Here is a 27,974-nt window from a genome sequence, read left to right as displayed (position 1 = left end):
GCAGGGAAAGACAGGTTAAATTGGGTGCTACTTTGAACCATCTTTCTGCTCATGTAGGACTGCAGCATTCTTTTCTTGGAAAGGTCAGGAAGCAACAAAGCTTAACAAGGAGATGTGCGGTGTTGGAAAATCTGGAGACCAAAGAATTGGGGATAAACTGCAAGTATTCACAAGAATTCAGCCACCGCTAATTACAGAAATCCCAAACCACATGCAAACTTGATATATAAACAGTTCATTTAAAGTCCTTTGTGCACATTTTGCTTGAGATATCTAAAGGCAAAAAAACAAAAATCAACCCTCTGAATTTAGGAAAGATAAGACTTGATCATTTTCCATTCTAGCCTCCTCTCTCTTGACTAGAGAATCAGCTGGGCAAATATTATTGAAGCTTAGTGGAAGTCCAACACAAGAATTGGATTCAGATACTTTAGAAGGTAATGTTTCCTTTATTCATTCTTGCCCCAATGTCAAATTTGGGTAGCATGACTACTAAGTAAAAATGATTGCATTAATTGAACTCTCACAATGCTTGCATTTAATGAGCCCCTCTTATCCTCAGAATTTCAGACAGTTATTGTCTGTATTGTTCAGAAAACCACTGAATAAGCATTGTTAGGATTAGTCATGCTGAATCATGGTCTCCTAGAATACAGAAAAACAACAGCTTGTGCATTCATTAATCACAACATTGCTATTTCAGCAATGTAGAAAAGGGGGAATCAGATTTGTCTGTCAAAATCTACCATATGATCCATACTACCATCTCTAAAATCCTGCTGGCACTGTATTCTGGAGGGGGAGGGACATGGAAACTTCTAAAGCTGTAAAACTGTCAAACAATATTTAAACTTTAGTTGCAAAATAACTCATTCAGAAAGATGTGCCTTGTTTACATATTTTTAATACGTATGTTTTAGCCTCTCTGTACTTCCTGCTTTTTGTCACCTTTGCATCTGCAGTTTAATTCCTTGATAACCGTATCATTTGAATTTTCACTTTTGTTTCCCTTATGATGGCAGTAAGATCAGAATTTCACTTCTTTTTTGCCCTTCCCTCTCCTTCAAATCTGCTTCCACTTTATCTGCTCCCATTTCTTCTGGGCTCTGAAATGAAGATACACACACAATTTGAAAACACAGGCACCCAAAATGTGAAGTTTACAGAATCAAAGTGTTCCACAACAGAGATGCTGTAAACCACTGACTACAATAATATATGGAACTGGGACTATAACTGACATGAAACGGAGCCTCAATAAATTAAAAAATGGAAATAATCTAATTATAGTTGCCAGAGTTTAAAAGTCCATCTATCAGCACCCTGGACAACAGTCTTGGGTACACTTCCTCTGCACAATACAAACTGTTGTCCTAGGGCATGCCTTGAAGGCACTTGAGGTTATTACTTTACAAAAGCCAAACATCGTCTGGGTCTGGTAGGTGCCTGGATGGGTCAGTTACTGGGAACCATGTGTACATCTCCTTGGATTCCTTGACGGAAGGAAGATGGGATATAAAAGTAAGAAAATAAGATAAAAACAGATAATACTTGGAAGCAGGCCTCATTGAAAAAGAACTTCAGGAACAAGTTCCTCCAAGCAGAATTCATATTCTACTGTGTATGGCTATTTCACATGAAAGTATAATACATATTAATAAAATTCCTATCTTGCCTTCCCTCCTTCAGGAGCTCAGAGCAGCAACCAACAAAACAATGCAATTAAAAACAAAATAAAACAGTCACATATCCTTACAGCTAATAATTTCAACACTGTCAGAAACAGCATCTTACAGCCGTCAAATGCTTGGGTGAACAGGAATGTTTTTCAATTCCTTCCGAAAGTTACTAAGCACCCCAAAATTCAGTATAATACAGTAACAGATAATACATTATTATTATAATAAATAAAAACACACTAAAATCAGGCAGAAACGACTGGAAACTAAACTTCAGACCAAACAAACAAAAAGAAAGCTGGACAAATAAATGGCTGGCACTGAAATGGCTGTAAGATGATTTTAACATTGGCACCAGTCATATTCCTTTAAGAAAGGAATTCCACAGATGGAGACGCCAACAAGAAGGTTTTATTCCTCATTGACACATAGCAAAGTTTACCCAACAAACACAAATGAAGAAGAGCCTCATCTCAAGATGTTAATACATGGGCAGGACCGTTCCATTTTCAGACCACCTTCTAGATAGAGCGGGGATAGCCAGCCTGGTACCATCCAGCTGTTGTTGATTCCAACTCCCATCCACTCCAGTCAGCATGGCCATTGGGGTAAGGAAAGATGAGAGATGTAGTCCACAACATCTGGCACCACATTGGCAACCCTGGGCTGGTTTTAGGCAAAAGTACATATTGACGCAAGTTATCATTTTGCATATCTGACTGCCACATGTCATCTGTACCCTCTGTTACTCAGGACATCATCACACTTCCCCCTCCCTTTGTGGTTCTGGTATGTTGGTTCAGCTCATCGGATCCCCTCCCAGCCCAACTTCAATCCCATATATCTCATTATAGTTTCCTATCAGACTATATGCTAGACTGGGAGCAATGATGATGGCACAGTCAGTGGAAATGTGTGCAAATGTGAAAGGGCAGCAAGGAAACTCAGGATACCCTTCTAGAAGGCACAGGTGAAGTTTCCAAGAAGCCCAAAACAGGTGAAGGGGACTATGCTGGGAATGGAGGTCAGTGGGATAAAAAAGGGGGTGGCTGCATAACTACAGTACCAGGAGCTCTGGGGGATCTGTCCCAGAAAAAACACCATATAATCTTGATATTTCTGAGATCAGTATTATCTAGTAAAGGACAGAAATGGGTGGGATAACCTCCCATGTAGCCAACACGCAACTGGAGAGAGAAAACTGTCATCTGCATCCAAGCCCAGTTACTATGTGAGAGTAACAACTGAGAAAAGCAGTAAGGGATGTCCTGAGTCAGTTTGTCTAAACAACACAAGTTTAAAGAACAAATCTCAGATGTCAACACTTTCCCTTCTTATCCTGAGTGTCTCTGGGGCACAAGTGCATAGGCTCCAACACTAAACAGATTTCGTGAGTTCTCCCCTCCTATCCACTAGCAATATACAAAGATAAAGTAATCTACATAATAAGATACTAGCTCTTTAGAAATGTTCCCCATTTTATAATTTTCTTTCATTTTTAGCAAATACGTTCATATTGGCATTGTAAATACCTGAATGCATTTTTTCCGCTTTAGTATATACTTTAGTATGTGGGCTTCTTTTTCGCCAAGCTGGTATATTATATGCTGAAGTGCACCTCTCTGTAAAGAAAAATACAGTTTGATTTACATTTTCAGCGATAATTATAATCATATTCTGCCAATCTAGTTACACACACACACACACACACACACAGAGAGAGAGAGAGAGAGAGAGAGAGAGAGAGAGAGAGAGATTTAGCCATGATGTTACCTGACATCACATAAATCATAGATCACTTCGAAAAGCATATTAACCCCAAGGGAGAATGCATTCCATTTTCAATCTGGGAACATGAACTAGATTTTGGGAGAGGGAAAGCTTAACACATATGGGTGGCAAGACCAGTAAATACTTCCTTAAAAGAAGGTGTAATTCCATTGGCTGTTTGGGACTTTTCAACCCTTTACTTAACTCAACAACTCCTACGCCAAATTCACTAATCTTACAGAAGTGCTATTGGGACTCCAAGTATTCTTGGATGAAACCAATTATTTAGATCTGTTTTAATATTTGATTTGGACTGGAACTGCTTTAATTGTCCTGGTGGTTGACTTCCATTAGGAAACAGACAGGAGGAAGATGGCTGTTGATTGTCCAGGTCCTAGCAATAGTGCTTAATAGCAATGACCATGATATACTTCTAGATCACCTGCCTGGAAAAGAAATCATAGGACATTGGACTCCAAAGATACTACAAAGTTCCATCTTATTTCCCACGCTATTTAACATCCATGTGAAAGTTTTGGGTGAGGTAATTCAGATGATACCCAAACCTCTCACTCATTTCTTTTTTATTTCTTTTTTTACTGAGGCTTAATATAACAAAACAAGAAGAACTACTGCAAAATGACAAAATATCAAACCACACAGAGAATTAACCAAACATGTTTCTGAGCATAACGTAAGGCTTAGAGCTCGCAATACTTCAAGACAAAATTTAAACTAGAGGAACTCATTGTCTGATTTTTATGACATTCTCACTACAAAATTGGCAGAGTTGGGACAGATTTATAAGAAAACAAACAAGCAAACAAACAAACAAAATAAACATTAAGAAGGATAAAGACAAAAGGAGAAGAATTAGACCATCCAAACCATTCTTGCCACATCTGACAACAAATTATCTCTATTTGTATCTGAACTGAATAAAACCCCACCAAATTGCAGCAAAATCTCGTGGCTGTGCTTTTACCTTGTAATAAACATAAATTATAAGTTGTTGTTTTTTCTTCAGAAATAGCTATTGACCAGACAGAGACATTACAAACAGACAGTTTAGAAGGTTAAAAAAATCAAGTTCTTATATATAACCTTACAAATAATAGATGAGACTGATAGGTAAAAGAACAGTCAACAGTAAACAGAATGGTAAGCCCTGAATTTATGTGGGGTTGATGTTCCGGAGATCATACCTATAACTAGTCAAAACACAACTGGGTGCAAGGGCAGGCCAAACTCTTATCCCCTGGATGCTGACCCACTATCTGCCTCCTATTTACGCTGAATGCACACAAGTTAAATGTGCTCAAGCTGTGCGCTTATTGTACATAAAGCTACCTTAAAATCTTGAGAAAATGGGAGGGGAAACTTTTCCTTTTAAAAAAGAAAGCAGTGTTGGCCACAAGGCGAACCTGCTGAGGGAAAGCGTTCCATATTCAGGGCACCACAATGGTAAAAGCTCTCTCTGTAAGACCGTCTTTTGTTTAAGTCAAATTTGGTATAACAGAACACAAACTTAATAACGCAGGCAAACTTCCATGCTAGGAGGAGGGGTCTATGAGACTATGTGCTCACCTGCAGCCAAATTCATCTTGGATTCTTTGGTTGCACCAATTTTACCATAAGTCAGATTGGGTGACCTTGCAGCTGCTGGAGAACTCAAGGAAATACTTCTCCCGCTGGCTCTCTGAGAAGGAACATAAGAAGCATTCTCAGCATTCTTGCTTTGATCATTTTGTTGGCAATACCCTTTACCTTTAGGGTTTGAAGTATGCATTGCTGCAAGAAATAATACGATAATCAATATTTTCCCCAGACTTGTAAGAAGCTACTGAGTGCTGCTCAACATATAGGGCAATGGACAGGGACATGAAATTCAAATATGGAGCTCGCCCCTTTTAAGAGATTGCCTCTGATGTTGAACCAGGACCAAATGAGTCAATTGGCCCTGTGTGACTTTTTCGACCTACTAAAAACTGTTTTTTCAAAATACCTTTTGCTGTCAACGGGAGAGGAAGGTTTTTGGGTTCCTCAGAAAGCCATTTCTTTTTCTTCACTCCTTTAAAATGATGCTTCTTTATGCTTTCAGCGTGACTCGTAGCTAAAGAGAAGAAAAAAATGACAACAGGATTTTGCCTCTCAGTTCTAGGGCGTTGAGAAAGGAGGTGGATTCCCAGGGTTGTTTCATGCATTCACTGAGGATTCAGTAAGGGGGGGGGGCATGGTAAAGGCCAACATTGCTGTATTCATGACTTGGAATGTGATCCAAAAATGACCAGCAGATAGCCTTACATGCATAAGTATGGTTTTAACAATCCTCCCTTTCTCCTCCCATTTTTTTGTGCAGTATAAACTGGCCATGTGTGTGTAGCACACCTAACACCTGAGCTGTTCCCTCATTTACCTGCTACTCAATCTATGTGAGGATGCAGGTGGCGCTGTGGTCTAAACCACAGAGCCTAGGACTTGCGGATCAGAAGGTTGGTGGTGCGAATCCCCGTGACAGGGTGAGCTCCCATTGCTTGGTCCCAGCTCCTGCCAACCTAGAAGTTTGAAAGCACGTCAAGTGCAAGTAGATAAATAGGTACCACTCCGGCAGGAAGGTAAACGGTGTTTCCATGCACTGCTCTGGTTCGCTAGAAGCGGCTTAGTCGTGCTGGCCACATGACCCGGAAGCTGTACGCCGGCTCCCTCGGCCAATAAAGCGGGATGAGTGCCACAACCCCAGAGTCATCCATGACTGGACCTAATGGTCAGGGGTCCCTTTACCTTTACCAATCTATGTGAACCAGTGCACAGATGCAACACAATATAGATTTTCCCCGCCGCCATTCCAGTGCATTATTACGGGAGGCAGCTGGACTGAAGCAGCTGAAAGGAGCTGTCCACCCATACAGAGAGGGGACACAAAGAATAATTCCATGTATTAAAATGAGGTGGTTGGCATTTTATGCAACTAGGTGCCTGTTGTGGAGGTCAATAATGGATATGTTTATGGTGCTCTTTCGCTGGCAGCCAGGGGCATCAGAGGTGGGCAGCACGGGGTATCTGTTGAAGCTCCTGCCCTACCAGGTAATGTATCATTGGTGCCCTGATTCTGCTGCTGCAACCATTTGGTATTGTTGCCTGTTTTTACCTGTTGCAGCCAAGTGAGTGAGAAGTGACTGGCATAATAAGAAGGGACAGCAGTCTTGGCTTACCTAGTGCACACACACACACACTGGCCATTGGTGAACATTGGGCATGGAGGGATAGGGCAAGTGAATGGGCAACTCCAATGAAAATGTGGGACTGTTCAGTAAAGGGGATTCCCTGATCTTGCCTAGCCACCTCCCTCCCCTCCATAAAAGAACCCCCCAGTGCTTCCCCCACCTACAGTATGTCTGAATTTGAGGAAGTATCATGCTGTCAAACAAGGCTATATCCAGGTTAACACAGAAGCATCTTTGGTGGCTGTGATAATTGGCGTTATGTGAAAAGTCCAGCTGATTATTTCACACATTTAAATGTGTCGTGAAACTGAGCCTGCTATCTAATACTTCTCAGCACGGGCCCCTTTTAGACTCTTGGGAAGTTGCAATGGTTCACTGCATCACAGAACAGTAAAAGTGATCACAGTAATTAATTGGATGATCCTGCCAAAGCTAAACTCCGTAACAAGCTTGTGTTGGCACCAAAGAGAATAGACAGAATGAGCTGTAGCTGGGGGTGGGGTGGGGAATGAACCGAGTGTTAACTCTGATAAGGAAATGAAATTAACCACCAGTACAGTTGAATTCCCTGGCACAAATTATAGAAAAATCATGCAGATGCATTTGCAAACTGCAAAAAAGAAGAAACATATATCTTTCCAATTTCCCCCCTCCCCCAAAAGAGGATACATGAGCTCTGAATACCTTTAATGTTCGAACACTTCAGCATGGCAAATTCTTTTTCTCCACTGAATGCTTTGCTTTGTATCCCTGCAACAAATATATTTCTTTGTGGCAAATAGCAATCACCTCCTACAAAGAGAGACAAAAAAATAAATAAATCGCAGAACTTGTATTTGTATTTTAGTTTCCACTGTCATTTGATTGTCATGTAGATCATAAGAATTTAAATAGTCAATGTACGTTTGAAGTAATTACCTCCATTTTCAAAGGCACTAAAATCAGATCGAGAGCTACAATCTAATGATGCCGTTATCTCCGTTTGCCTTTCTGCAATATTAAACTTTGATGGAACTGCAACGCCATCACCTAAAAGGGCAAGAGACAGAATCGTTGAACTTACTAAACTTATTTTAATAGTAGGAAATCTCCATCGCATAGGTATTACCATAGCATTAGTCAAACTGCTGTTCTGTTAACTTCAGCTTTCCCATCTGCAAAATGGGGATCATAATATTATAAGAATCTAATAAGGATTGCTGAGATGGCATTTGTAAAGTGTTTTGAGCACTTGGAAGATAAATAAGGCTGGCAAATAAGACACCAAAGTTATCAGCCTGCACATTTAAAACAACAACAATAACCTAGACTGCATTTCCATGCTGGGCTACCATGGAAATACAGGCATATTAGCAAGCTATTTTATTATAAATATCTTCTAGCATATGGGTTGGTTGAAGATGAGCAGGGCAATCCACCTCGCCTTCCAGCAACCCATTCAATTGCCTACATGGAATTCCTAGTCAACTATAGTGACCAAGGTGTTCCAATTTTCATTTTTTCTGAGTATGTGTGTGTGAAAAGACCATTTTTCCTTTTCTGCAAATTCATCCCTTCTCTTCTCCTCTTCCTTAGAAGCACATCTTCCACTGCACATCTGTGGACATGTTTAGAGACACACATGGTAACAAATCTCTCTCTTTCTTCCAGTTCCTTAGAAGCCACAGTTTACTGCGCCACTATACTTAGATCCCTCCTTCTTGGTCTCCCTGCCCTCCCTGTGTGAAGTCACTAAATCGCTGCAGTGGTACCTCTGGTTACGAACTTAATTTGTTCTGGAGGTCCGTTCTTAAGCTGAAACCGCTCTTATCCTGAGGTGCGCTTTCGCTAATGGGGTCTGCCTTTGGTGCACAATTTCTGTTCACATCCTGGGGCAAAGTTCGCAGGCAGGAGCAGCTACTTCTGGGTTAGCGGAGCTCGTACCCTGAAGCGTTCGTAACCAGAGGTACCACTGTATTTTGTTATTCCACCGGTAGTCTGCAGATTAAACACATCTATCCCAAGCAAATGTGGCAACAGATAATGCACAGCAGTTGACAGAAAAACACAGTTTTACAAATCAAAACGGATTATTCCTCAAGCAGCTTTTTTGAGAGGGTCACTGCTAAACACACCTCCAAAGAAAGGATAGTGACTGAAGCAGGCTTTTTAGGTTTACAGTTATTAAAGGCTTGTTCAAAATATAAAGTCACAGTGTGATGCCTCTTTAGATTCAGTGGGGTCCACTCTGAAGTCAACATACTGATGAATCAGCAAAATAAATCAGTGAAACTAAATTGAGCCTTCCACTAAATATTTTCTCCCTAAATTGACTGGGCCAGTTTAATGATTTCTTCTTTTTTGTCCAAATTACTGTTTCTCATCAGCACTTCCTAAATATTATTATTCCTGAGTTCTCTTATTTTAAGCATGGATTACATGAGATATTACGGATTCTTTTTTCCTGACTGTTCCTTTAAAAAACCTACTGGGGAAAACCCTGGGGTCACTAATGGCAGAATAATTTGCCCATTTACAGTGAGCAATGACTTCCATCTCTATCTAATAAAAAGAAATCATATAAAAATATACATTTTTCTCACTTTGTTAATTTCCTTTACATGACCAGTATTGTTTTTATTTATTTTGTTGAAAACATTCCAGGGTGGTTTACAACTCAGTAAAAACAGTCCATTAAATCTGAATAAGCACTAGCTATATGTTTGTTGACACTCTCAGAGAACTCATTAGAGTTAGTAAGTTAGTAAGACAGGACTTGTGGGACGCGGGTGGCGCTGTGGGTTAAACAACTGAGCCTCTTGGGCTTGCTGATCAGAAGGTCAGCGGTTCGAATCCCCGCAACGGGGTGAGCTCCCATTGCTTGGTCCCTGCTCCTGCCAACCTAGCAGTTCGAAAGCATGTCAAAGTGCAAGTAGATAAATAAGGACTGCTCTGGCGGGAAGGTAAACGGCGTTTCCGTGTGCTCCTCTGGTTTGCCAGAAGCGGCTTAGTCATGCTGGCCACATGACCCGGATGCTGTACGCCTGCTCCCTTGGCCTATAGAGCGAGATGAGCGCACAAACCCAGAGTCGGCCACGACTGGACCTAATGGTCAGGGGTCCCTTTACCTTTACTAAGACAGGACTTGCCCTTGTAGAACCCATCCTGGCTGTGCTTCAGCAAAGCTTGTTCTCCTACATGAAAAATAAAATAGAAGTTATATTGCTCAAGTTCTTGCCTTCTTGTAAATCTCTGCCAGTTTCCATGGTTTTCAAGAGGTCATTCTCCAGCACCAAAGGTATGTTTTTTGTTAAGAGGTTTTCCTGAGAAGTCTGAATTCTGTAGTATTCTCCTGTTTCACCCCAAGGAAGAGAAAATGGGGGCAGTTACCAGAGTGATATCAGCTGAAAAGTGAGATAAGAGAATCAGAAATCACATTCTTACCAGATTTATAACACATTTCCTTTATTGCCTTTTCTTCTTCTATGTCTTCTGGTGTCTTAGACAGTAAATAAGAGGCATCTGTAGGGACCGAATTTCACAGAGCTTACTAAGCAAAGACCTTGCCGGATGTCTTCTTGTACCGTGTAAAGCAAAACTTAACTGCAATTGCATTCATAGTACAAATTGCAATATGATTATTTACTGGTGGGGTTCTTCAACTGGGCTGTATTCTTGAGAATTTTTTCAATATTCTGGATAAAATAATATTATTGCTTAACATTCTATTTTTTATTAATAAAAGTTAGAATCCTCAATTCAGCTGTAATTTATTTTAGGAATAATATTAAATTTGCAATAGAAGTTGCAATAGGCCAACTTCTATTATCAAACAGGGTTGGTCATTTATAAAATATATTAACATTACTTCAGGATACATATGGGTAGGTAAAGTCTAAAACATTTTTTCTTTGTATGTGTTAAAAGATTGAAGTCACATTGCTTGGGATGGGAGCTTTTAAATACTATTACAGTTACCACAAAAACGCTAAAAAAACTTCTAATATAATGTTATATGAGATCCTATTTTGTAAACTTTTTCTAGATACAGTGGTGCCCCGCAAGACGAATGCCTCGCAAGACGGAAAACCCGCTAGACGAAAGGGTTTTCCGTTTTTGAGCTGCTTCGCAAGACGGTTTTCCCTATGGGCTTGCTTTGCAAGACGAAAACGTCTTGCGAGTGTTCCGATTTTTTCCCCCGCTCCCCCCTTTTTCTAAGCTGCTAAGCTGCTAATAGCCTTTTAGCCGCTAATCCGCTAAGCCTTTAATAGCCACTAAGCCTTTAATAGCCGCTAAAACGCTAATAGCGCTAATCTGCTAAACCGCTAATAGGGTTGCTTCGCAAGACGAAGAAGAAGAGTTTGGATTTGATATCCCGCCTTTCACTACCTTTAAGGAGTCTCAAAGCGGCTAACATTCTCCTTTCCCTTCCTCCCCCACAACAAACACTCTGTGAGGTGAGTGAGGCTGAGAGACTTCAGAGAAGTGTGACTGGCCCAAGGTCACCCAGCAGCTGCATATGGAGGAGCGGAGACGCGAACCCGGTTCCCCAGATTACGAGACTACCACTCTTAACCGCTACACCACGCTGGCTGAAAAAACCGCTAGACGAAGAGACTCGCGGAACGGATTAATTTCGTCTTGCGAGGCACCACTGTAGATTCAAATTGCTAGAAACATTGAACAAGCACACAAAAATGTCTGGCAAAGTATTTACATTTCTCCTCCTGTTCTTCTTCGTCGTCGTCCTCAAGATTGATGGTAATAATCAGTGGAGGATGGATAGGTCTTAATGTATTTTCTTGACCTTTTGTGGAATCTTGATTTTGGGCAGGAGGTAAAATCCCTTCCTGAACTTCCCTTTGCAATGTTGAATCTATAGGAAGGAACTTAAATTTCAGTATAAAACTTTGAGTAAAACTTTGAAGTCCTCATCATACTTAAAAGCCAAGACAGTGGTTTGGTTTTGCTCTTAGACACATATGCAGTGGAAACATATTACAACTTGGGCCATCACCTAACTAACTATATCATAGTTGATTAATTGTATGAATCCTACACAGAGCATTGATTCATATGCCTACTATTCTGTTCTGTTGACTTCACTCCTATGCTAGTGTGAAGAGGATTGCAGCCTATTAATTGATTAATTAAGGTTGCAACCCTATGCACACTTACTTGGGAACAAGCCCAATCAAATTCAGTAGTTTTTTTATTTATTATTTTGATTTCAAGACCACCCTTCACCATTCATGATCCTAGAGCAGGGTACAACATAAGACCCCAGTACTATCAAAACACCAGTGAAAGCATATATCACAATTGAAACCTCAAATACAAATATGCAACCTTTGCAACACAGTAGGCACAAACCCATAATCTCACAGCTGGCCATATCAATTTACCTCTGTTGACATGAGGTAGGCCTAGACTTAAGAGTGTGCCTTCAAATGAATACAACAATGGTGCCATCACACTCATGTTAATCACTTCCTTTGCTACCTCTAGAGCAGAGTTTCCGAAACTTGTGTCTCCAGCTGTTTTTGGACTGCAATTCCCATCATCCCTGACCACTAGTCCTGATAGCTAGGGGTGACAGGAGTCGTAGTCCAAAAACAGCAGGAGACCCAAGGTTGGGAAACCCTGGTACTGTATAGACAATTCTATGCCCTCTGCCATTACAGTGGTACCTCTGGTTAAGTACTTAATTCGTTCCGGAGGTCCGTACTTAACCTGACACTGTTCTTAACCTGAAGCACCACTTTAGCTAATGGGGCCTCCTGCTGCCGCCGTGCCACCGGAGCACGATTTCTGTTCTCATCCTGAAGCAAAGTTCTTAACCCAAGGTACTATTTCTGGGTTAGTGGAGTCTGTAACCTGAAGTGTATGTAACCCGAGGTACCACTGTATCATAGCTTTTTGGGGGAAGGGGCTTTTATTCCACCCATTTCCTCTCCAATCAGAGTTAGTTCAGAGAAAATATATTTCTTCTGAGCAGGAAATGCATGTGGAATCCATCAAGAGTGGAATGGAAATGCACATGCATTTTGCAAGAAAGATACACGACAGAATTCGATCTGTGGATCTTTCCTGCAATATTCAAGCTGATTCTCCCCACCCCACCCCTGCTCATTATAATACAATGCTTTCCACATGTATTCTTCCATATACAAACATATTAAATTGGAACCACATTCTTGTGTTTGAATATAAAATGTAACATTCATTCTTCGATGGAACATGTACACTTACACTTTTAAAAAATAAAGAAACAGAAGATCCTGAAGTTATGCAGTATGTAAAATATTGTGCTTGAATTCCTCAGTAGCACAGATACAGACACTGGCAGCACTGCAACTGCCAGCCACCTCTCCCCCTCCTCCCAGGATTATCTGTGGTGCTGCTGTAATGGGCTGGCTGGAAGCAAAGGGGTTGCTTGGCTCCAATTGGCCCCTGGTGGTCACCATGGCTTCTCCCCCTTAATGCAGTGTCTGGTTGTCAGGTCCAGCACCTGTATTACTGTGGGGATGGCAAGGCAGGGCAGTAATGACAGAGGGATGGCATTGGCGGGGGGCAGCAACTCAAGTCCATGTTTGGGGGTGGTACTGGTGACATTATGCTGAGGGTCCACTCAGCCTGGTGCCTGCCCTGTTCTTATCCCTATGGATGGGCCATTAATATGTTGCCCCATTTGCCTTGTATTCTAGACATTCTACTAGTGATCTACTAGTGAAGCCATCCATCTCTAGTTCAGACAGCTGCTCTAGAAGGATACATGGTCAATGGTACCAAAAGCCACTGAGAGGTTGAGAAGAATTAACAGGGACATGTTTCCCCTTTCTCTCTCTCGACAGAGGTCATCACCAAAGCAGTTTCTGCACCAAAACCAGACCTAAACCCCGATTGAAATGGATCCAGAAAATTAGTTTTTTCCAAAAGTGCCTGGATCTGGTCTGCCACCACTTACTCCAGAACCTTGCTCAGGAAAGGGAGATTAGCAACCGGCCAGTAGTTAGTTAGGTATTCCAAATCCAGGGAAGGTTTTACCACTGCCTCCTTCAAGAATGTTAATCTTGAAAACACTGACCTCATTCTGATCGGTTAGGCAACAGCCCAGAGTATTTCAGTGTGTAAAAGACAGTGTCCTTCTACAGTGATGTCCTTAATATTTTAAGACTAGACTCTACTCTAGAACATTTATATTTCAGTTTTCCGAATATGTAAAAAAAAAAATTGTACTCACCATTACTAGGTGGCAAAAAAAGTCCATTTATGTTACGAGGTTTCCGGTGATGGAAGACACAACTGATTCTCACACAGCCCAATGGCTGTGTCTCCCAGAAACATGAAATGCTGTTGTATTTTTGCTATGGAAAAAAGAAAAAAAAGGTGGTTCCATATTTAATGATTACAAAACACTAAAGCGGGTCATGGCTGGAACACTGGAATCCATAAAACTAGACAGTGAAGAGCAATGGCTGAGAAATTGCTGAGAAGTCTGTCCCTTATATTTTGCAATGGAAACTTGCAGAGACATCAATAAAAGATGTGTGAGAATGTGATCTTATTGAAAATGATTTGGCTGATTTCCCTACCCAATCAGCTATCAAAAGAGAATCAGGCTTCTGGTTCTTTATACATTACACATTTTCTGTTGAATCTAAAGGTACGCTTCCAATCACAGGAGTTGTGTGAGGAAAGTAAAGCTCAGTCCAAATTTATTGTTCTACTTGTGTAGAATACGAGCACTTGAACATTTGCATTATAACATATTGAGCTCTTCCACTTTTGCAGAGCACTGCTAGTGGCTTTATCTTGTGAACCACCCTGAGACCTTTTGATGAACGGTGGAATATACCGTATTTTTTGCACCATAACACTCACTTTTTTCCTCCTAGAGAGGAAGGGGAAATGTCTGTGCGTGTTATGGAGGAAATGTCTACAGGTGGCATGCCTACGGATTTTCCTCCTCTAAAAACTACGTGCGTGTTATGGTCGGGTGCGTGTTATAGAGCGAAAAATACGGTACATCTAATTAATAAATAAATATTTCCCTTCTGCCCATTTCCTTGGGTTCCAACCCATATGTGGTATCTGAGAGAGGAGGCTGTTCCCCTGCCCAGCTTCCTTTTAATCGACTTGAAGCGCAAAAACAAGTTGCCACTAAATTTAAGAAGACTCAAGATTTGACTAAAAAGCTCATTTTTCTCCTCTATATTCACTGCAGTATAAAAACATTCTATTCTCGCAGTGCAAAGAAGAGCGTTATGGGAACATAAAGCGGTAATAAAGTACAGATGAAGGGATCCTTAAAATTCAGTGAATTCGTTCAGCTTTTCAAGTGGGGTAGAAGGTGTGAACCAGTTCTATCTTTAGGTGATAAAATGATGTTTGACTATTTCCAAAGCTGATATCTGGGCGTCACAGGAAGATCATGCATCTTAACTGTGAAACTTAAGATGTCACATCTGCAGCAGCAGAGGCGAGAGACAGCCAGTAAATGCTTATAATAGATCTCTTCACAAGAGAACACTTCAAAGTGCTTGCCGTTTCTACCTGTATTTCCATATGTCTAAATTTGCAAAGTTGATGGGAACATCTCCCCTCTCTCCATAATGAGCACACGGTGTCACTGCCAATGGCTTTTTCACAGTGACGGAATCGGCACTTTGATCCCTGAATAGAGAAGAGAGAGAGGTTGGAAAATTCGGCCAGGCAGCATTTCTTTTAGTGTTCTTTAGGCTGCCCTTCAGTTTCCAAAAACTCTAGCGTGGATCACAAACAAACAATTAAAAATACAATAAAACTCCAGTCAGAGAACCAGCAGAAAGGCAGCAGTGCAATAAAAACCAAGCTGAACTAATAAAATAACAAATAAGATTGGATTATATCAGATTATGTGACATGCCAGAAGGCCTGAACAAATGAAAAGCACTTTTTGCCTGGCACTAGAGATACATCAGATGTGGTGTCAAGCAAGGCTCCCTCGGGAGGCCACTGCACAAACAAGGCCACTGGGGTGTGTGGGTGTGAAGGAGATAATGATCCAGACCACCAGAAAGATCCAGTTCCACCCCTGCCTTAGGACAAAGACTTGCTGCAAGCTACAGATCAACAGTTAGAACCTAGACATTATGTGGAAGCACATTTAACATACTGAAAGGGCTTTGTAGGTGTAGAATATTGAGATGACCATGCCAGTGGAGCGCATTGATATTTGAAAACTGGTGAGGTGTAGGGACTGTCTGTAACTGAAGGAATTTCTCACTAGTGTTTGCAAGTGATGTGGAAGTAGAATGGTGGGAGCCTGAAAGGATGATTAGCTAACTGTAAATATTGTTTTGTTTTGAAGGACAATGATGGTCCAACTTAGGAAGATGTATATCTATATATACTTAGTCACACAATTCATTCATTGCTAATGGGAAAAGATCTTCATAACCGATAAACAGCTAACTACACATTGCCTTGTATGTTCCGGATTTTTTGTTAATCTTGTCAGTTATCTCCTACTGGGGAAGCCTTGTGATCACCACCACTCTTTTAAGCCATATTTGTAACGGAAGAAAAGTCATTAGGGGAAGGCTGCAGGCCCTCTTTAGCCTTCTAAATGGGATGCCCATTTGAACTTGGAGAAGGTGAACACTCCTCCTGAATGGGGAGAGCAGAGGAGCAGCAAAAAGTAGTTTGCACTTTCCATAATTATTGTGGGTTTCAATGGAAAAGGCAAATGAACATTCCTTCTGCCAATGACAAGGGGAGAGAAACAGCAAAAGTAATCTGCAGTTTTTTTTAATGGTAGAAACACAAAGAGGTAAATCAACTGAGACCTGAGAATTTCAAGGTGGAATTAAACAAAATGAAGCATTTGTGCACTCTAGGGCCTCTTTTGCCCATTGCGGGAATGCATGTTTGCTTTTGCTGTGCAATCATCATCATCATCCTATTACAAAGACAACTGAAGTCTCTAGTGCTCTTTCTTATCCGAAGGGAATGAGACTCCAGTTTTCTACACGTACCTGGGATTAGACTCTGCTGAATGGAGCTTACTTCCACACAAAAACACACAGAATTGCTCTCTGAACCCTTCAGCACCATCCCTGAAACATCTCACTACTTGGAAAAGTGGAGGGCACATAACAACATGATAGATGCAAGCCATTATAAATTGTGCAGTATTTACCTTTATACAGGTTGAATGAAAATAGAAATAGCAGTCATCCCCAACTTCTGCCATTGCCACCTCTTGTGCTTCTACTCCACTGCCTTTAGAAAGGTCTCAATGCAAATGTAAGAACTATCAACGTGTAAGGAAAGAACATTCCCTTTTGTTCTGAATACAGCTGTATTCGGGATCTAAATTCTATTTCCTCTTAAAGGGAGACCTCCAGTTGAGAGTTTTATTCAAAGGGTTACTTATACTAATTGTAAAACAGACGGTACCTTCTCCAGGTTTGTTGAAGTGCTCACAGATTGAGAGTGGTTGCTAGACAGTGCGCAAATTCAAACTTCCAGAATTTCTCTCATTGTTACCTTGGTTCTTATGACATCATCACAAAGGCCACCATACGACCCCTCAAACTGGGAGTGCTCGCTTATTTTCATCGCTCCTATGTTTAAAAGAGGAAGAAAACAGTGATTTTTGTGTAGCCCTTTCATCTCGTTGTACCTTACTAAGTCAGTAAAATTCAATTAAGAGAAGAACATCTGTAACTTATATAATTAAGAGAAGCACAAGGATGGGAGTGAAAGCAAGTGAAAACATCAGCTCCTGGCCTCTTCAATAATTGCCTGCCTGCCAAAGCCTTGGTTTTTAAATATATTTTGATCATTGATCACTGCTGACTGGCATATCTACCCTACAAACTGAAGTTACCTGGGAGTGATTCTGTACATTTCTGGAGGGAGGGATTCCTGTTTTGCCTCCTTTAAATTATCCTCTCCAGTCCCACAGAGTTCTGTTTGTCATTAAATGACAAGATTATTGGAGGATTTGGAGTTCAGTGTCATTAGTATTGCAGTTAATACTCAGTTACATCTCTGCTTTCCCTCAAATATTAGTGAAGCAGTGGAATCCCTGAATCATGACACAAAATCAGTAACATGCTGGATGAAGGCCAATTATCTAGAAAAGACATGGATTAAGGTGGTTAGCAGGACTCTGGATTGTGGAATGAATGGTCTACTCAATATAGAGTCTCACCCCTCCTGAAAGAACAAATTTGCATTCTATGACTTCTGAATCTGGCTTTATTCCTAGACTATCGGGTGGCGGTTGTGATCAGGAGTAACTCCTTCTAGCTTCACCTGGTACACCATCTGCAATCTCGTTTGATGATGCAGCCTTTGTGAACTATGCTTTGCAATATCTAGATTGGATTAATGTCCTGGAAGACTTTGCTGGCCTTTTCCCACCTGGCCTGCGAGGGCGGTGTATTTTTATTTTAAGATTTTATTATTTTATATGCAAACTGTTCAATTTGGCTGTGCACATTTTAATGCATTTTGGTTATTGCTTATTACTGCTATTGTTATGTTTGTAATTATGCAAATCTTTTCAAGTTGTAAGCTGCCTTGAGCCTGGCTTTCTATGGAAAGGCTTTTAGGTCATAAACTTTTAAAGGGAGTTGCTTTCAAATTGGAGAATGGTTGTTTTAATCCTTGTAAAAAAATATTGTCACTATATGTTTAGTTATATTTACAATTAATATTTTTGTGTGGTTTCTTTGATAACTGTTGTTGGAAACCAGTGTACATGTTGAATAAACACAGTTTACATTTTATACAGGACTTGTTTTCTGCCTTAAAAACTGAGCTAGTCACACCAAAGAACACACAATGAGTTTAGAAATAAGTTTTAAATAAGTAGAACATTAGAAGAAGAAGAAACAATGAGAAAAGGTTAATGTAAAAGACTGGTCCTGAACTTCTTGCTATTAAAGGTTGGGAAAGCATAGAACAGTACCAGCTACAGTACAGCTATTCAGACTGTGTATGCAACCTTATAAAGCATGTTTACCCTAATGGGTCTTGTAGTTCAGTGGCAACTGGTGTTCCTTCCATAAATGAAACCATGAGTAAGTCATCTGAATGAAGAAACAAGCTGATTTGGTATTATTTTAAAATATATTAATATATGTGGCTAGTATCAGTTCCCCATGTGTTTAATAACACTGAAACCCTAGAATTCCACAGTCAGAAGGAAGTTCCATGGTTTGCAGTGGGGCTACCTCCCACTTAATCTGTATGTAACTGAAGCCAAAAGTAACATTGATCTAATTCAGTCTATTGCTTGACATGGAGAAAGGGCACGCTTGTTTTTATGACAGCTCATAGTATAATAATAGAGAAGCAACACACTTCTGCTGAACAGGCTACATATCTAATAGAATATTTGTAATAGTAACTTGTGAACATACATTTCTCTACAACCCTTACATTTGATTTTAAAGACTAGCCATCATTTCCCCACACAAAGGGAAATCACCTGAAGACTTGTCTATGAAACACAGAAATTTTTTCAGAGTTACGGAAGCTAACTGCTGGACACATGCTATAGAAAATGAACTAAATTGCCCATTTAGATGTAACTACATTACCAAGCAGCAGCTGCCGGGATAAACATCCAGGGAGAGCACGGATTTAGCCTGTAAAATGGTATAAACTCTGGAGATGTATATTTTAAACGGTATTTCCTTCCTGAATAACCACACACCACTTTAGTAATTAAGCAATATATAAATATCTAAAATGTGTGTGTTGCCAGTACCCTCAAAAGACGGCTCTCCATTTGAAACATTGTTCAAGGACAGTCCTCTATCTGAACGCATTGCTGGAGTTGTCCAAATCCATTTTTAAAGTATATACTGTATGTGTACTTCTTTAATTCTATCAACTTGGCTTCTTTCTTTCTTTTGAGCGGTGCCTCTTTTTCACTGCCAGCCGCCTTGAGTCCCGTCGGGGGTGAAAGGCGGAGTATAAATACTAACAAACCAAGTGGAAAAAGTTGGCCATCAACAGGGAGCACCTGGGTGCTTGTTGCTTATACTTTTGCCCGCTAGGGGGAGATGTACTGTCTTATTTCCAAGCACAATCATTTCTAACTCTTCAAGGCTGTCATATGCAAAAGCTGCGCTCTCTTTATTAGGGACGAGCGAGCGGCCCCACCAGCCCCTCTGCGCTGACGTCACGCGAGAACGAGTCCCTCAGCTTCCCTCCCGGACTACATTTCCCGGCACCCCTTTCAGCCGGGCCTAGCTACGCCTGCTGCTCCGGTCGCCGCCGGGGGGAGGCAGACTCTAGGCCTGCTGCTAATCACCGGCGTCGCGCGCGGGCCGGCCGGCCGGCCGCTGCCTGCTCCGAGGCCGGAGGGACCACCATGAGCCGCCTGGGCTCGGTGCAGCAGAAGGTGGCCTGCCTGTTCGTGACGCAGGTGAAGGAGGAGCCCTCGGCCAAGAGGGAGCGCCAGGTATGGGGCGGGGAAGGCAGAGCGAGCCCCGCGCCCGCCGGGGGGAAAGAAGAAGCCGGCGGGGGGAGGAGGGTCGGCAGCTGGGAAAGGAAGGCGCTTCTTCTTCCCCGACTGCCCTCTTGACCGCCTCGTGTTTTCATCCCACGTGAGGCGGCTATTATTATTATTATTATTATTATTATTATTATTATTATTATGGAAGACCCTGCAGCCTGTGCTTCGCATGCAAGGGCACTTTACCTGCGTGCACCTTTCTTTGTACAAATGTCTGCAGGAGCGAAATGGCCCTGAATGTTTTGAGGACGTTTTGGGGCCCCTTTCTCTGTTTCCTAGCCCTTGGTAGGGTGGGTCGTTAGTTACTTGGGCATCATATTTGGGCCAAAACTTAGCTCGGCTTAGCCTCCGACCCCTCCAAAAAATTCCACCCATCCACCTTGCATCTCCCCTTTCAGAAATCCCATACAGTATTTTTAGACCTGCACACAACATCAACACCACCACCCCTCCCTTGGAATATGTGAGTCTCATTTAACACAACAGGTGTATCTTACTTTATTTTTGCACCTGCTGCTCAAGTAAGCGTGCTCTGTTTGTCATTTACATTAATCTACCTAAGTGCCATCAGTAGCTGGAGTGGGCTGGATACTTGTGAAGGTGAAGATCCCTCCCCGCTTTCCCCTCTCAGGTATATTTTCACATTCAGTCTGAACCATTATAATGCACTGAGCGAGTTCCTTAATAACTTTTCTGTATTCAGATGCTAAGAAACAGCAGTAACCGCAAGCCATCAGAACACATCTCACTCTTTCTCTGCTTAAGTTTGATGGAAGAAAAGGTTACATTACAAGTTGGATACAAGTGTAGCCATCTTTTAATGAGATTATCCCTGTGATTTCAAAGTAATAAACATAGCTACGTACCATTATTTTGTTGGTGATGCGGCTTCTAATTTCAAACTGAAGCCTAGAGAGCAACTGTTGTTCCCATGATAAATGATGCATGGAATCTTTGTTGCCATGGATATAGTAGCTTTTAAGATTCTGTAACCCTAGGCTTGATTCCTTCAAAATGGAGAACCCTCTCAAAAGGACTTTGAAATTCAGTAGGAAACAGAGTCTACGTTTCATCCTGTGAATTGATATTGTTATTATTACTTATGAAATTTATATACCGCTCTTCATATAAATACCATAGGGCAGTTTACAACATAGAAATATGGAAACATAGTGTCATGGAATCAATGTTATTAAGAATGAAAGTTGCTGGGTTTGGGGGCAGGCGTGGGGGTGGGGATGGAGAGCTAATTCCTGCCTTGAAAAAAGTTATACTTCCAAAATACTTTGACACCTATTTTCTCCTTAGCCTTTTAAAGTGCTGGCCACCGAAACAATTAATCCAAAGGCATTAGATGCAGATATATACAGTGCGATCCCAACTGAAAAGGTGGATGGAACTTGCTGCTACATAACTACGCACAAAGGTAACGTGAAAGAGCTCTGTTAAGTAGTCCTTTTTATAGTGAAAATATGCTGTACATAATTCAAGATATGGGCTTTATCCATATTGAATTCATGGCTAAGGGAAGTGTTGGGCTCCTGTCCATGGTCAGAGGCTGAAAGGTAGGTAGGGCAGCCTCCTTCATTTGCCCAGGGAGATGGAGATGAGTACATCAGCCCACACTATCTTCACTGGTAAGAACAGTGATAGCCTGATGTCACTGTAGCCACCTTGGGCAAGCCAGACCTTGGGCAATTGGTTTAGTCGCCTCCTTCCATTTCTCTGCAGTGCCCCCCCCCCAATTGAGTGAGCAAGGTCTTCCTCACCACATATTGATTGGCAAAAGTGACCGGCTGTTCTCTTCTCCCCACTGCACACGACTCCACTTGCAGGCATCTGGGCCCCATGCTTTCTCTAGGCGCTTTTGTAAGTTTCCTTCCTCTAGGCCAGCGTGGAAGCACGGGGCTACTATCCCTCTAGTAGGCCAGCAGAAATTTGTGTAGATCCGTAACTTTTGTGGGTTTACTTCCAAGACTGTTGTAAGAGCTTATACGAGCAGCTGCTCCATGCCAGAGTTAAAAGCAATATTCAGTACTTGTTGAAAGCAGTTGTCTAGATTTTTGTTTGTTTGTTGTAAGGAACTTCATGATAAATTTTGATGCCATTTTGTTCACTATAGGGCAGCCATACCTTTGGGCCCGGTTGGATAGAAAACCAAACAAGCAAGCTGAGAAAAGGTTTAAACGTTTTGTGCACTCAGCAGGCGACTCAAAAGGTTGGTAGCTGGCGGGGGGGTTTTGGTAATCAAGAGCTTATTTATTTTAAAGATTTTAATGGTTTACAAAAGTACATGTCTTATCTCTTTTGGTTGTACTGTCTTTCCTACAAATCAGTTACATTTGTTGTGAGACATTAGTGTTGGGTACAATATAATGTTGGGGAAGAAGAGGGGGGAGAGGATGAGTGGGGTGGTGAGGCTTACATTCTTTTGTATAGTGTACGTGTGGGGTTTTGTGTCAGTGTCAACTGGGTAGGTTTTCTTTCTATTTGTTTATTACATTTCCTTGGTAGTGAGATGTATTGGGGGGGCAGGGTGTGGCTGGTTGACTGTGGTTGGCTGCAGTGGGGTCTGTTTGCATTTGTATGGGGGGGGGGCTTCTTGGGTCAGGTAAACCAGATTTATTCATATGCTTTCAGTAGATTCTTGTTGTCTTGTTGGGCTGATAAAGGGGAGTCATACTGGGGTGAAGGCATCCTCTTATATTTGTCCCTGTGTCAGTTTCAGTTTATTGGTTAGCTTTTCTATCAAGGCTGTTTCCCATACAATCTGATACCATTGGTTCATGTTTACTCCTGAAAATTCCCTCCAGTGTCTGGCTATGAGGCTTCTGGCTATTGAGAGTAGGTGGGTTATAAACTCTATATAATGTGAGTGGTCATTATGATCTTGGAAGATGTTCAGTAGGGCCAATTCTGGGGTGAGTTCTAATACCTGTTTAGTTATTTTGCATATCTCTTGTAGGACTGCTGTCCAGAAGGGTTGGATTTTAGGGCATTCCCACTACATCTGGAGGTATGTGCCTGTGGAGGTGCAGCCTCTCCAACATCTTGGTGAGGTTTCTGGGCATATCCGTGCCAGTTTCCGTGGTGTTAAGTACCACCTGTAGATGAGTTTCAGAGTGAGTTCCCTTCTTTTGGCTTATATGGACTTAAAGGGCGGTTTAGACCACATTCTAGACCAGCGGTTCTCAACCTGTGGGTCCGCAGATGTTGTTGGACTACAACTCCCATCATCCCTGAGCTCTGGCCTTGCTAGCTAGGGGTGATGGGAGTTGTAGTTCAACAACATCTGGGGACCCACAGGTTGAGAAAGGCTGTTCTAGACCATTGTGTGGGGTTTATTTCATAGCCTATGTCATGCTCCCATTGTTCTTTGATTGCATCAAGGGGGGTTGTGGGATTTTGGAGCAGTATTTTATATACTGTGGATACCATTCCTTTACTGTGTCCCTCTGCTGTCAGGAGAAGGTTTTTGAAGGTGGCCAAGGGCCTAGTGGCTGCTGATTCTACTGTTGGATTGTTTAAGAAGGCATGTAGTTGATGATGTTAGCCAAGGTATTTGTGTGTCCCCTAGTTCGTCCTGTATTTCTTGTGTTGGTATGGGTTTGCTGTTGTAGAAGTCTTTTAGACAGTGTTGGCCTTTGGCTAGCCTGGTTTTTATCTGGAGGTTTTGTGCTGCATGTTGGAATAGTGGGTGATAGACCAGGGGGGGTTAGTGAGGATGGGGATAGTTTGCCTACTTTTCCATTCCATGCTTTAAGCATGGACTGTTCAGTGTTGTGGAGATTTTCTTTAGTTTGTTTTGGAGAAATGGGGATGCTGTTGTGGGGATTCTTTTGATGGTTTCTCTCTTCAAGTGGACCCATTGTTTCGTCTTCTAGAATATACTGGATTATGTGGCGTACTTGGTTGGCGATGTAATATGATTCTATTTTGGGGCTTCCCCATCCTCATTCTGAGGTGGGGAGGCACAGGTATTTGCGGCTTATTCTTGGCTTTTTGTATGAGAAAATAAACGAGAGCAGTTTTTTCTGCCACTTCTGGAGTTGGGCTGGGGGAATCCAGGTTTGTAATAAATAGATTAGTTTTGGGAGGGTGATCATTTTGATCATGGTTATTTTGTCTGAGAGGGTGAAGTTGGTGTTGTTCCATTTCCTCAAGTCTCTGTTGATTTGCCACCATGTGCACGTGCTCCTTTCTTCTTGTTGACTGGAATATCAACATTTTTAGGAGGAATGTAGGAAGGTTCAAAAAGTAAATGCTTCTAAATGTGTGGGGCTGCCTTTAAAAGGTGACTTGGAAACTACAATTAATCCAGAATGCAGCAGCTAGACTGGTGACTGGGAGCGGCCACCGGGATCACATAATGCCAATCCTAAAGGATCTACATTAGCTCCCAGTACATTTCCAAGCACAATTCAGAGTGTTGGTGTTGACATTTAAAGCCCTACAAGACTTCAGCTCCGTATACCTGAAGGAGCATCTCCATGCTCATCATTCAGCCCAGACATGGTCAGTTCTGAGAGCCTTCAACAAGGAACCACACAGGTGGTATTTTTGGTAGTCACACCTGCCATGTACATTGCATGTACCTCCTGCCAGATGTCAAAGAGTTAAACAACTGTATAATTTTTCGTAGACATCTGAAGGCAGCCCTGTTTGGGGAAGCCTTTAATGTTTGATGTTGCTGCTGCTTTTCCTGCATTTTTGCTGGAAGTCATCCGGAGTGATTGGGGTAAGCCAGTCAGATGGGTGGGGTATAAGAAAAATAATTATAATTACAAATGCAGAATCAGTATTTTAATACCCTTGATAATTCTCTTAACAGAGCAGTCCATACTACTTAAATTTATAAAAATCCATGTAATCAATTGTTATTGCCAGTTTTTTTGTCTTAGGATAAATTGTGTTAATACTTGAGAAGATAGATAACAAGTGTATTTCATATTCTTGCTTCCAGGATTTACTTGGAATATTGAAGATGACTTCAAGCCTGTCCCTGAATGCTGGATTCCAACAAAGGAAATAGAGTACTGCAATGGAAAACCTTTTCCTGATGAAAATGGACATATTCCAGGTAGAAAAACATAGCTTAACACCAGAAAAATCTGTTCCAAACTTTAGTCACTTAGGGATCTTGAATACTTTATGTAATAATTTATTAATTTACTCATTCAACAATTATAACTGAAAAACAAGCCACCCAGATAAATTTGTTCTAGGGTGGCCTATAAATATTGCAAACAAGTAAGTTGGGAATTACCATGTCAAAAGTCATACTTGCATGGTGAATTAGTCCTTGTATAACCTATTTCTTCTTCAGGTAGCTTTATATATCTTGTTTACCTTCACTATATTATTTGAGGGACTAAGGTTGAAATATCATGACAGGGCTGATCTGAATAACATGAATTCTCCAGATCACACTGAAGTGCAATATTGAGACAGAATTGTTGGAGGCATTCCCTAGTGAGCAATATAAATTTGGATATATGAAAGACCTCAGTGTCTGATTAGAGATTATTTTTTAACCATTGGTTTTTCATATTTGAGCAATATTAATGTTCATATCACCTGTAATATTTTTATAAACAATGGAGCCAACCTAAATAGGGGGGAAATATTTTGCTTTTTTACAGGCTGGGTGCCAGTGGAACAAAACAGCAAACAATATTGTTGGCATACCTCTGTTGTTGACTATGAATTTGAACTAGCGCTCATTCTGAAGAATCACACTGAGGAACCTGGTCTTCTGGAAATTAGTTTAGTGCCCTTATCAGATCTCTCAGAGCAAACTCTGGAGCTTATTGGAACGAGCATTAATGCAAATCCATATGGTAAGCATCAAGATTTTTCTGAGAGCTTTATATCAGGCACTGGTAATAAACACTGTGTACCATTATTGCAAACACAATCTTTTAAAATAAAAAAATTCCTTCCAGTAGCACCTTAAAGACCAACTAAGTTAGTTCTTGGTATGAGCTTTCATGTGCTTGCACACTTCTTCAGATACACTGAAACAGAAGTTGCCAGATCCTTCTATATAGTGAGAAGGTGGGGAGGGGTATTGTTCAGAAGGGTGGTGGGATGGGAGATTGCACATGAAAGCTCATACCAAGAACTAACTTAGTTGGTCTTTAAGGTGCTACTGGAAGGAATTTTTTAATTTTGACTATGGCAGACCAACACGGCTACCTATCTGTAACTAGAACAATCTTTTAAGAATTACAATTCACAGCAAAACCTTTGGCAAACAAACATTAATATGCAGCTTGCTTGAAGTGTTTACAACTAAACAAATAAAAGCATTGTGTTGATAAAGCCTAGGGCAATGGTCGGCTGAGCTGCAGCAAACAGAAGGTTTCCTGTCTGTCTTTAGCTGAATTGCTCAGACTCTAGAAACAAAATATTTGGAAAACGTCTACATGGAGCCCAAGAGAGTTGGCTAAGGGAGCATCATTGATGATTAGGAAATAAAGGTGGGACTTGGGAACTTCTGTAATACAATAAAATAGTTGATTGTATTTGTTTAATAATCTTTTAAATAGGCTTAGGAGACAAGAAACATCCTATCCACTTTCTCGTACCACATGGAACATTTCAAATAAAAAATGCCCCTCCACTGAATCATGATGACATATTGTCTTGGTTTGATGAAAACAAAGAAGGGAAAATTGAAGGAATTGTATGGCATTGTGCTGATGGAAACTTAATTAAGGTAATTCTGAAAGATTTATTGAATAACCAACATCTTGATTTTATCTATGAATGAAAGGCCTTGAGTTCAGTAGCTTCAACATGCTGCCAAGTTTATTTTTTAAAAATTGAGCAAAGAAGAAAATGGATTTTCAGCTGCAATTGAAAGCTTAGTAAAAAAAAAAACCACCAAATTATGTTATTTAATTCCCTAGAAGCACTTTCACATTATACATGAATGCATTTCAACATACCAATGCTTACAGAAAAAGTTGCATAGAAGATGCAAATATACACACGTGAATCCATATAATACTTTGGTGTTTGCTCATCATTCAAACTATTTGGCTGTTAATTTTTCATTCTCATGGCTTTCTTCTAAAATAAAGCCTCCAGAGTCATTTCCAGATGTCAGTTTTGATTTGGTGCAATTTGTATCTTCTATTTTATGCTTGTAATGTAATTTTGGAGAGAAGAATGGAGTAGCTGTTTCAAACACAAGTAGGAAAGGATGAAGCCTTCAATCATCAAGAATTTAAAAACCTGTCTCAGTGATTGAGTATTAAAATGGGTCCGTGCAATTGTTTCAGTGCAGTTAGTAATGTAATTGTGTTTTTTTTCTTCATAGCTCCATCGGCATCATCTTGGTTTGTGCTGGCCAATTGCAGACCCTCATTTGATTTCTCAGCCAGTTGTTATCACCTTTAGTGGTGCCAAATACGACTATAATTTTGAGCCAAAGACACTTTTCCATTATTTTTCAAAATTGGAGGGACAAAGATTCAATAGTCTCAGAGATATAGTAAGTAATCTGTGACCAAATTATTTTTTTTATTAAAAAAGTAGCCATCTGTGTGATTGTTCATTCCTTAGGGGATGTCAAAAGGTTTCCATTGTTGAAATGCAATGTAAATAATATTTAGGCAACACATGGCTCAATGTGTATATAACAAATACTGCTGCTTATTATGTAGCAGACAAGCCACAAATAAAAATCTATAAACTTTTGAGCGGTTGTTTTTTTAAAAAATTGTGTGGGAAACATACATATTGAAGTGATGGTTACGTACCTGAAATCTCCTGCTTTTTGTTTTAAATTAT

The 27,974-nt window shown here is 40.9% G+C and overlaps 2 protein-coding genes across 7 annotated transcripts; one reads left to right on the top strand and one right to left on the bottom strand.

Annotated features, from left to right (window-relative positions):
• Positions 1–886: 886 nt before the first annotated feature.
• On the bottom strand, positions 887–21,134 carry LOC310687674 (uncharacterized protein C12orf50 homolog). 6 transcript variants are annotated; one of them, XR_014516532.1, is made up of 13 exons: positions 21,041–21,134; positions 17,186–17,262; positions 15,209–15,328; positions 13,896–14,019; positions 11,370–11,528; positions 10,097–10,174; positions 9,891–10,004; positions 7,592–7,702; positions 7,358–7,465; positions 5,455–5,562; positions 5,037–5,148; positions 3,212–3,301; positions 887–1,106 (listed from the first exon to the last, which is right to left on the bottom strand). XR_014516532.1 is itself a non-coding variant. In XM_083463060.1 (13 exons), exons 2-13 carry the CDS (start codon positions 17,255–17,257, stop codon positions 1,081–1,083), a joined length of 1,314 nt encoding a protein of 437 aa, XP_083319186.1. In that variant the 5' UTR covers positions 17,258–17,262; positions 21,041–21,134; the 3' UTR covers positions 887–1,080. The 6 variants fall into 6 exon arrangements, 5 of the variants coding, with proteins under 5 accessions (XP_083319186.1, XP_083319189.1, XP_083319188.1 ...); XM_083463060.1 differs by having other exon boundaries at positions 5,037–5,240; XM_083463063.1 differs by having other exon boundaries at positions 5,037–5,240; positions 17,096–17,262; positions 21,041–21,117.
• On the top strand, positions 19,902–27,881 carry RLIG1 (RNA 5'-phosphate and 3'-OH ligase 1). The gene is made up of 7 exons (XM_083463065.1): positions 19,902–20,120; positions 21,483–21,600; positions 22,297–22,392; positions 25,138–25,254; positions 25,817–26,014; positions 26,726–26,895; positions 27,502–27,881. Exons 1-7 carry the CDS (start codon positions 20,031–20,033, stop codon positions 27,688–27,690), a joined length of 978 nt encoding a protein of 325 aa, XP_083319191.1. The 5' UTR covers positions 19,902–20,030; the 3' UTR covers positions 27,691–27,881.
• The last annotated feature ends 93 nt before the right edge of the window (positions 27,882–27,974 follow it).

The sequence above is a fragment of the Podarcis liolepis genome, assembly GCF_965112155.1.
Source record: "Podarcis liolepis genome assembly, chromosome: 10".
NCBI classification, from domain to species: domain Eukaryota; kingdom Metazoa; phylum Chordata; class Lepidosauria; order Squamata; family Lacertidae; genus Podarcis; species Podarcis liolepis.
Note: the sequence above shows the minus strand (reverse complement) of the source record. Positions and strands in the feature narration are given on the sequence as shown.

Excerpts from the sequence above, each read along its gene's own strand:
- LOC310687674 (XM_083463060.1), bottom strand. The coding sequence starts at position 17,257 with ATGAAAATAAGCGAGCACTCCCAGTTTGAGGGGTCGTATGGTGGCCTT. Across the intron at positions 14,020-15,208 it reads TTAGACATATGGAAATACAG|CAAAAATACAACAGCATTTC; the intron begins GTAGAAACGGCA and ends TTTTTTCCATAG. Across the intron at positions 1,107-3,211 it reads AGCGGAAAAAATGCATTCAG|AGCCCAGAAGAAATGGGAGC; the intron begins GTATTTACAATG and ends TCTTCATTTCAG.
- RLIG1 (XM_083463065.1), top strand. The coding sequence starts at position 20,031 with ATGAGCCGCCTGGGCTCGGTGCAGCAGAAGGTGGCCTGCCTGTTCGTG. Across the intron at positions 21,601-22,296 it reads CTACATAACTACGCACAAAG|GGCAGCCATACCTTTGGGCC; the intron begins GTAACGTGAAAG and ends TGTTCACTATAG. Across the intron at positions 26,896-27,501 it reads CTGATGGAAACTTAATTAAG|CTCCATCGGCATCATCTTGG; the intron begins GTAATTCTGAAA and ends TTTTCTTCATAG.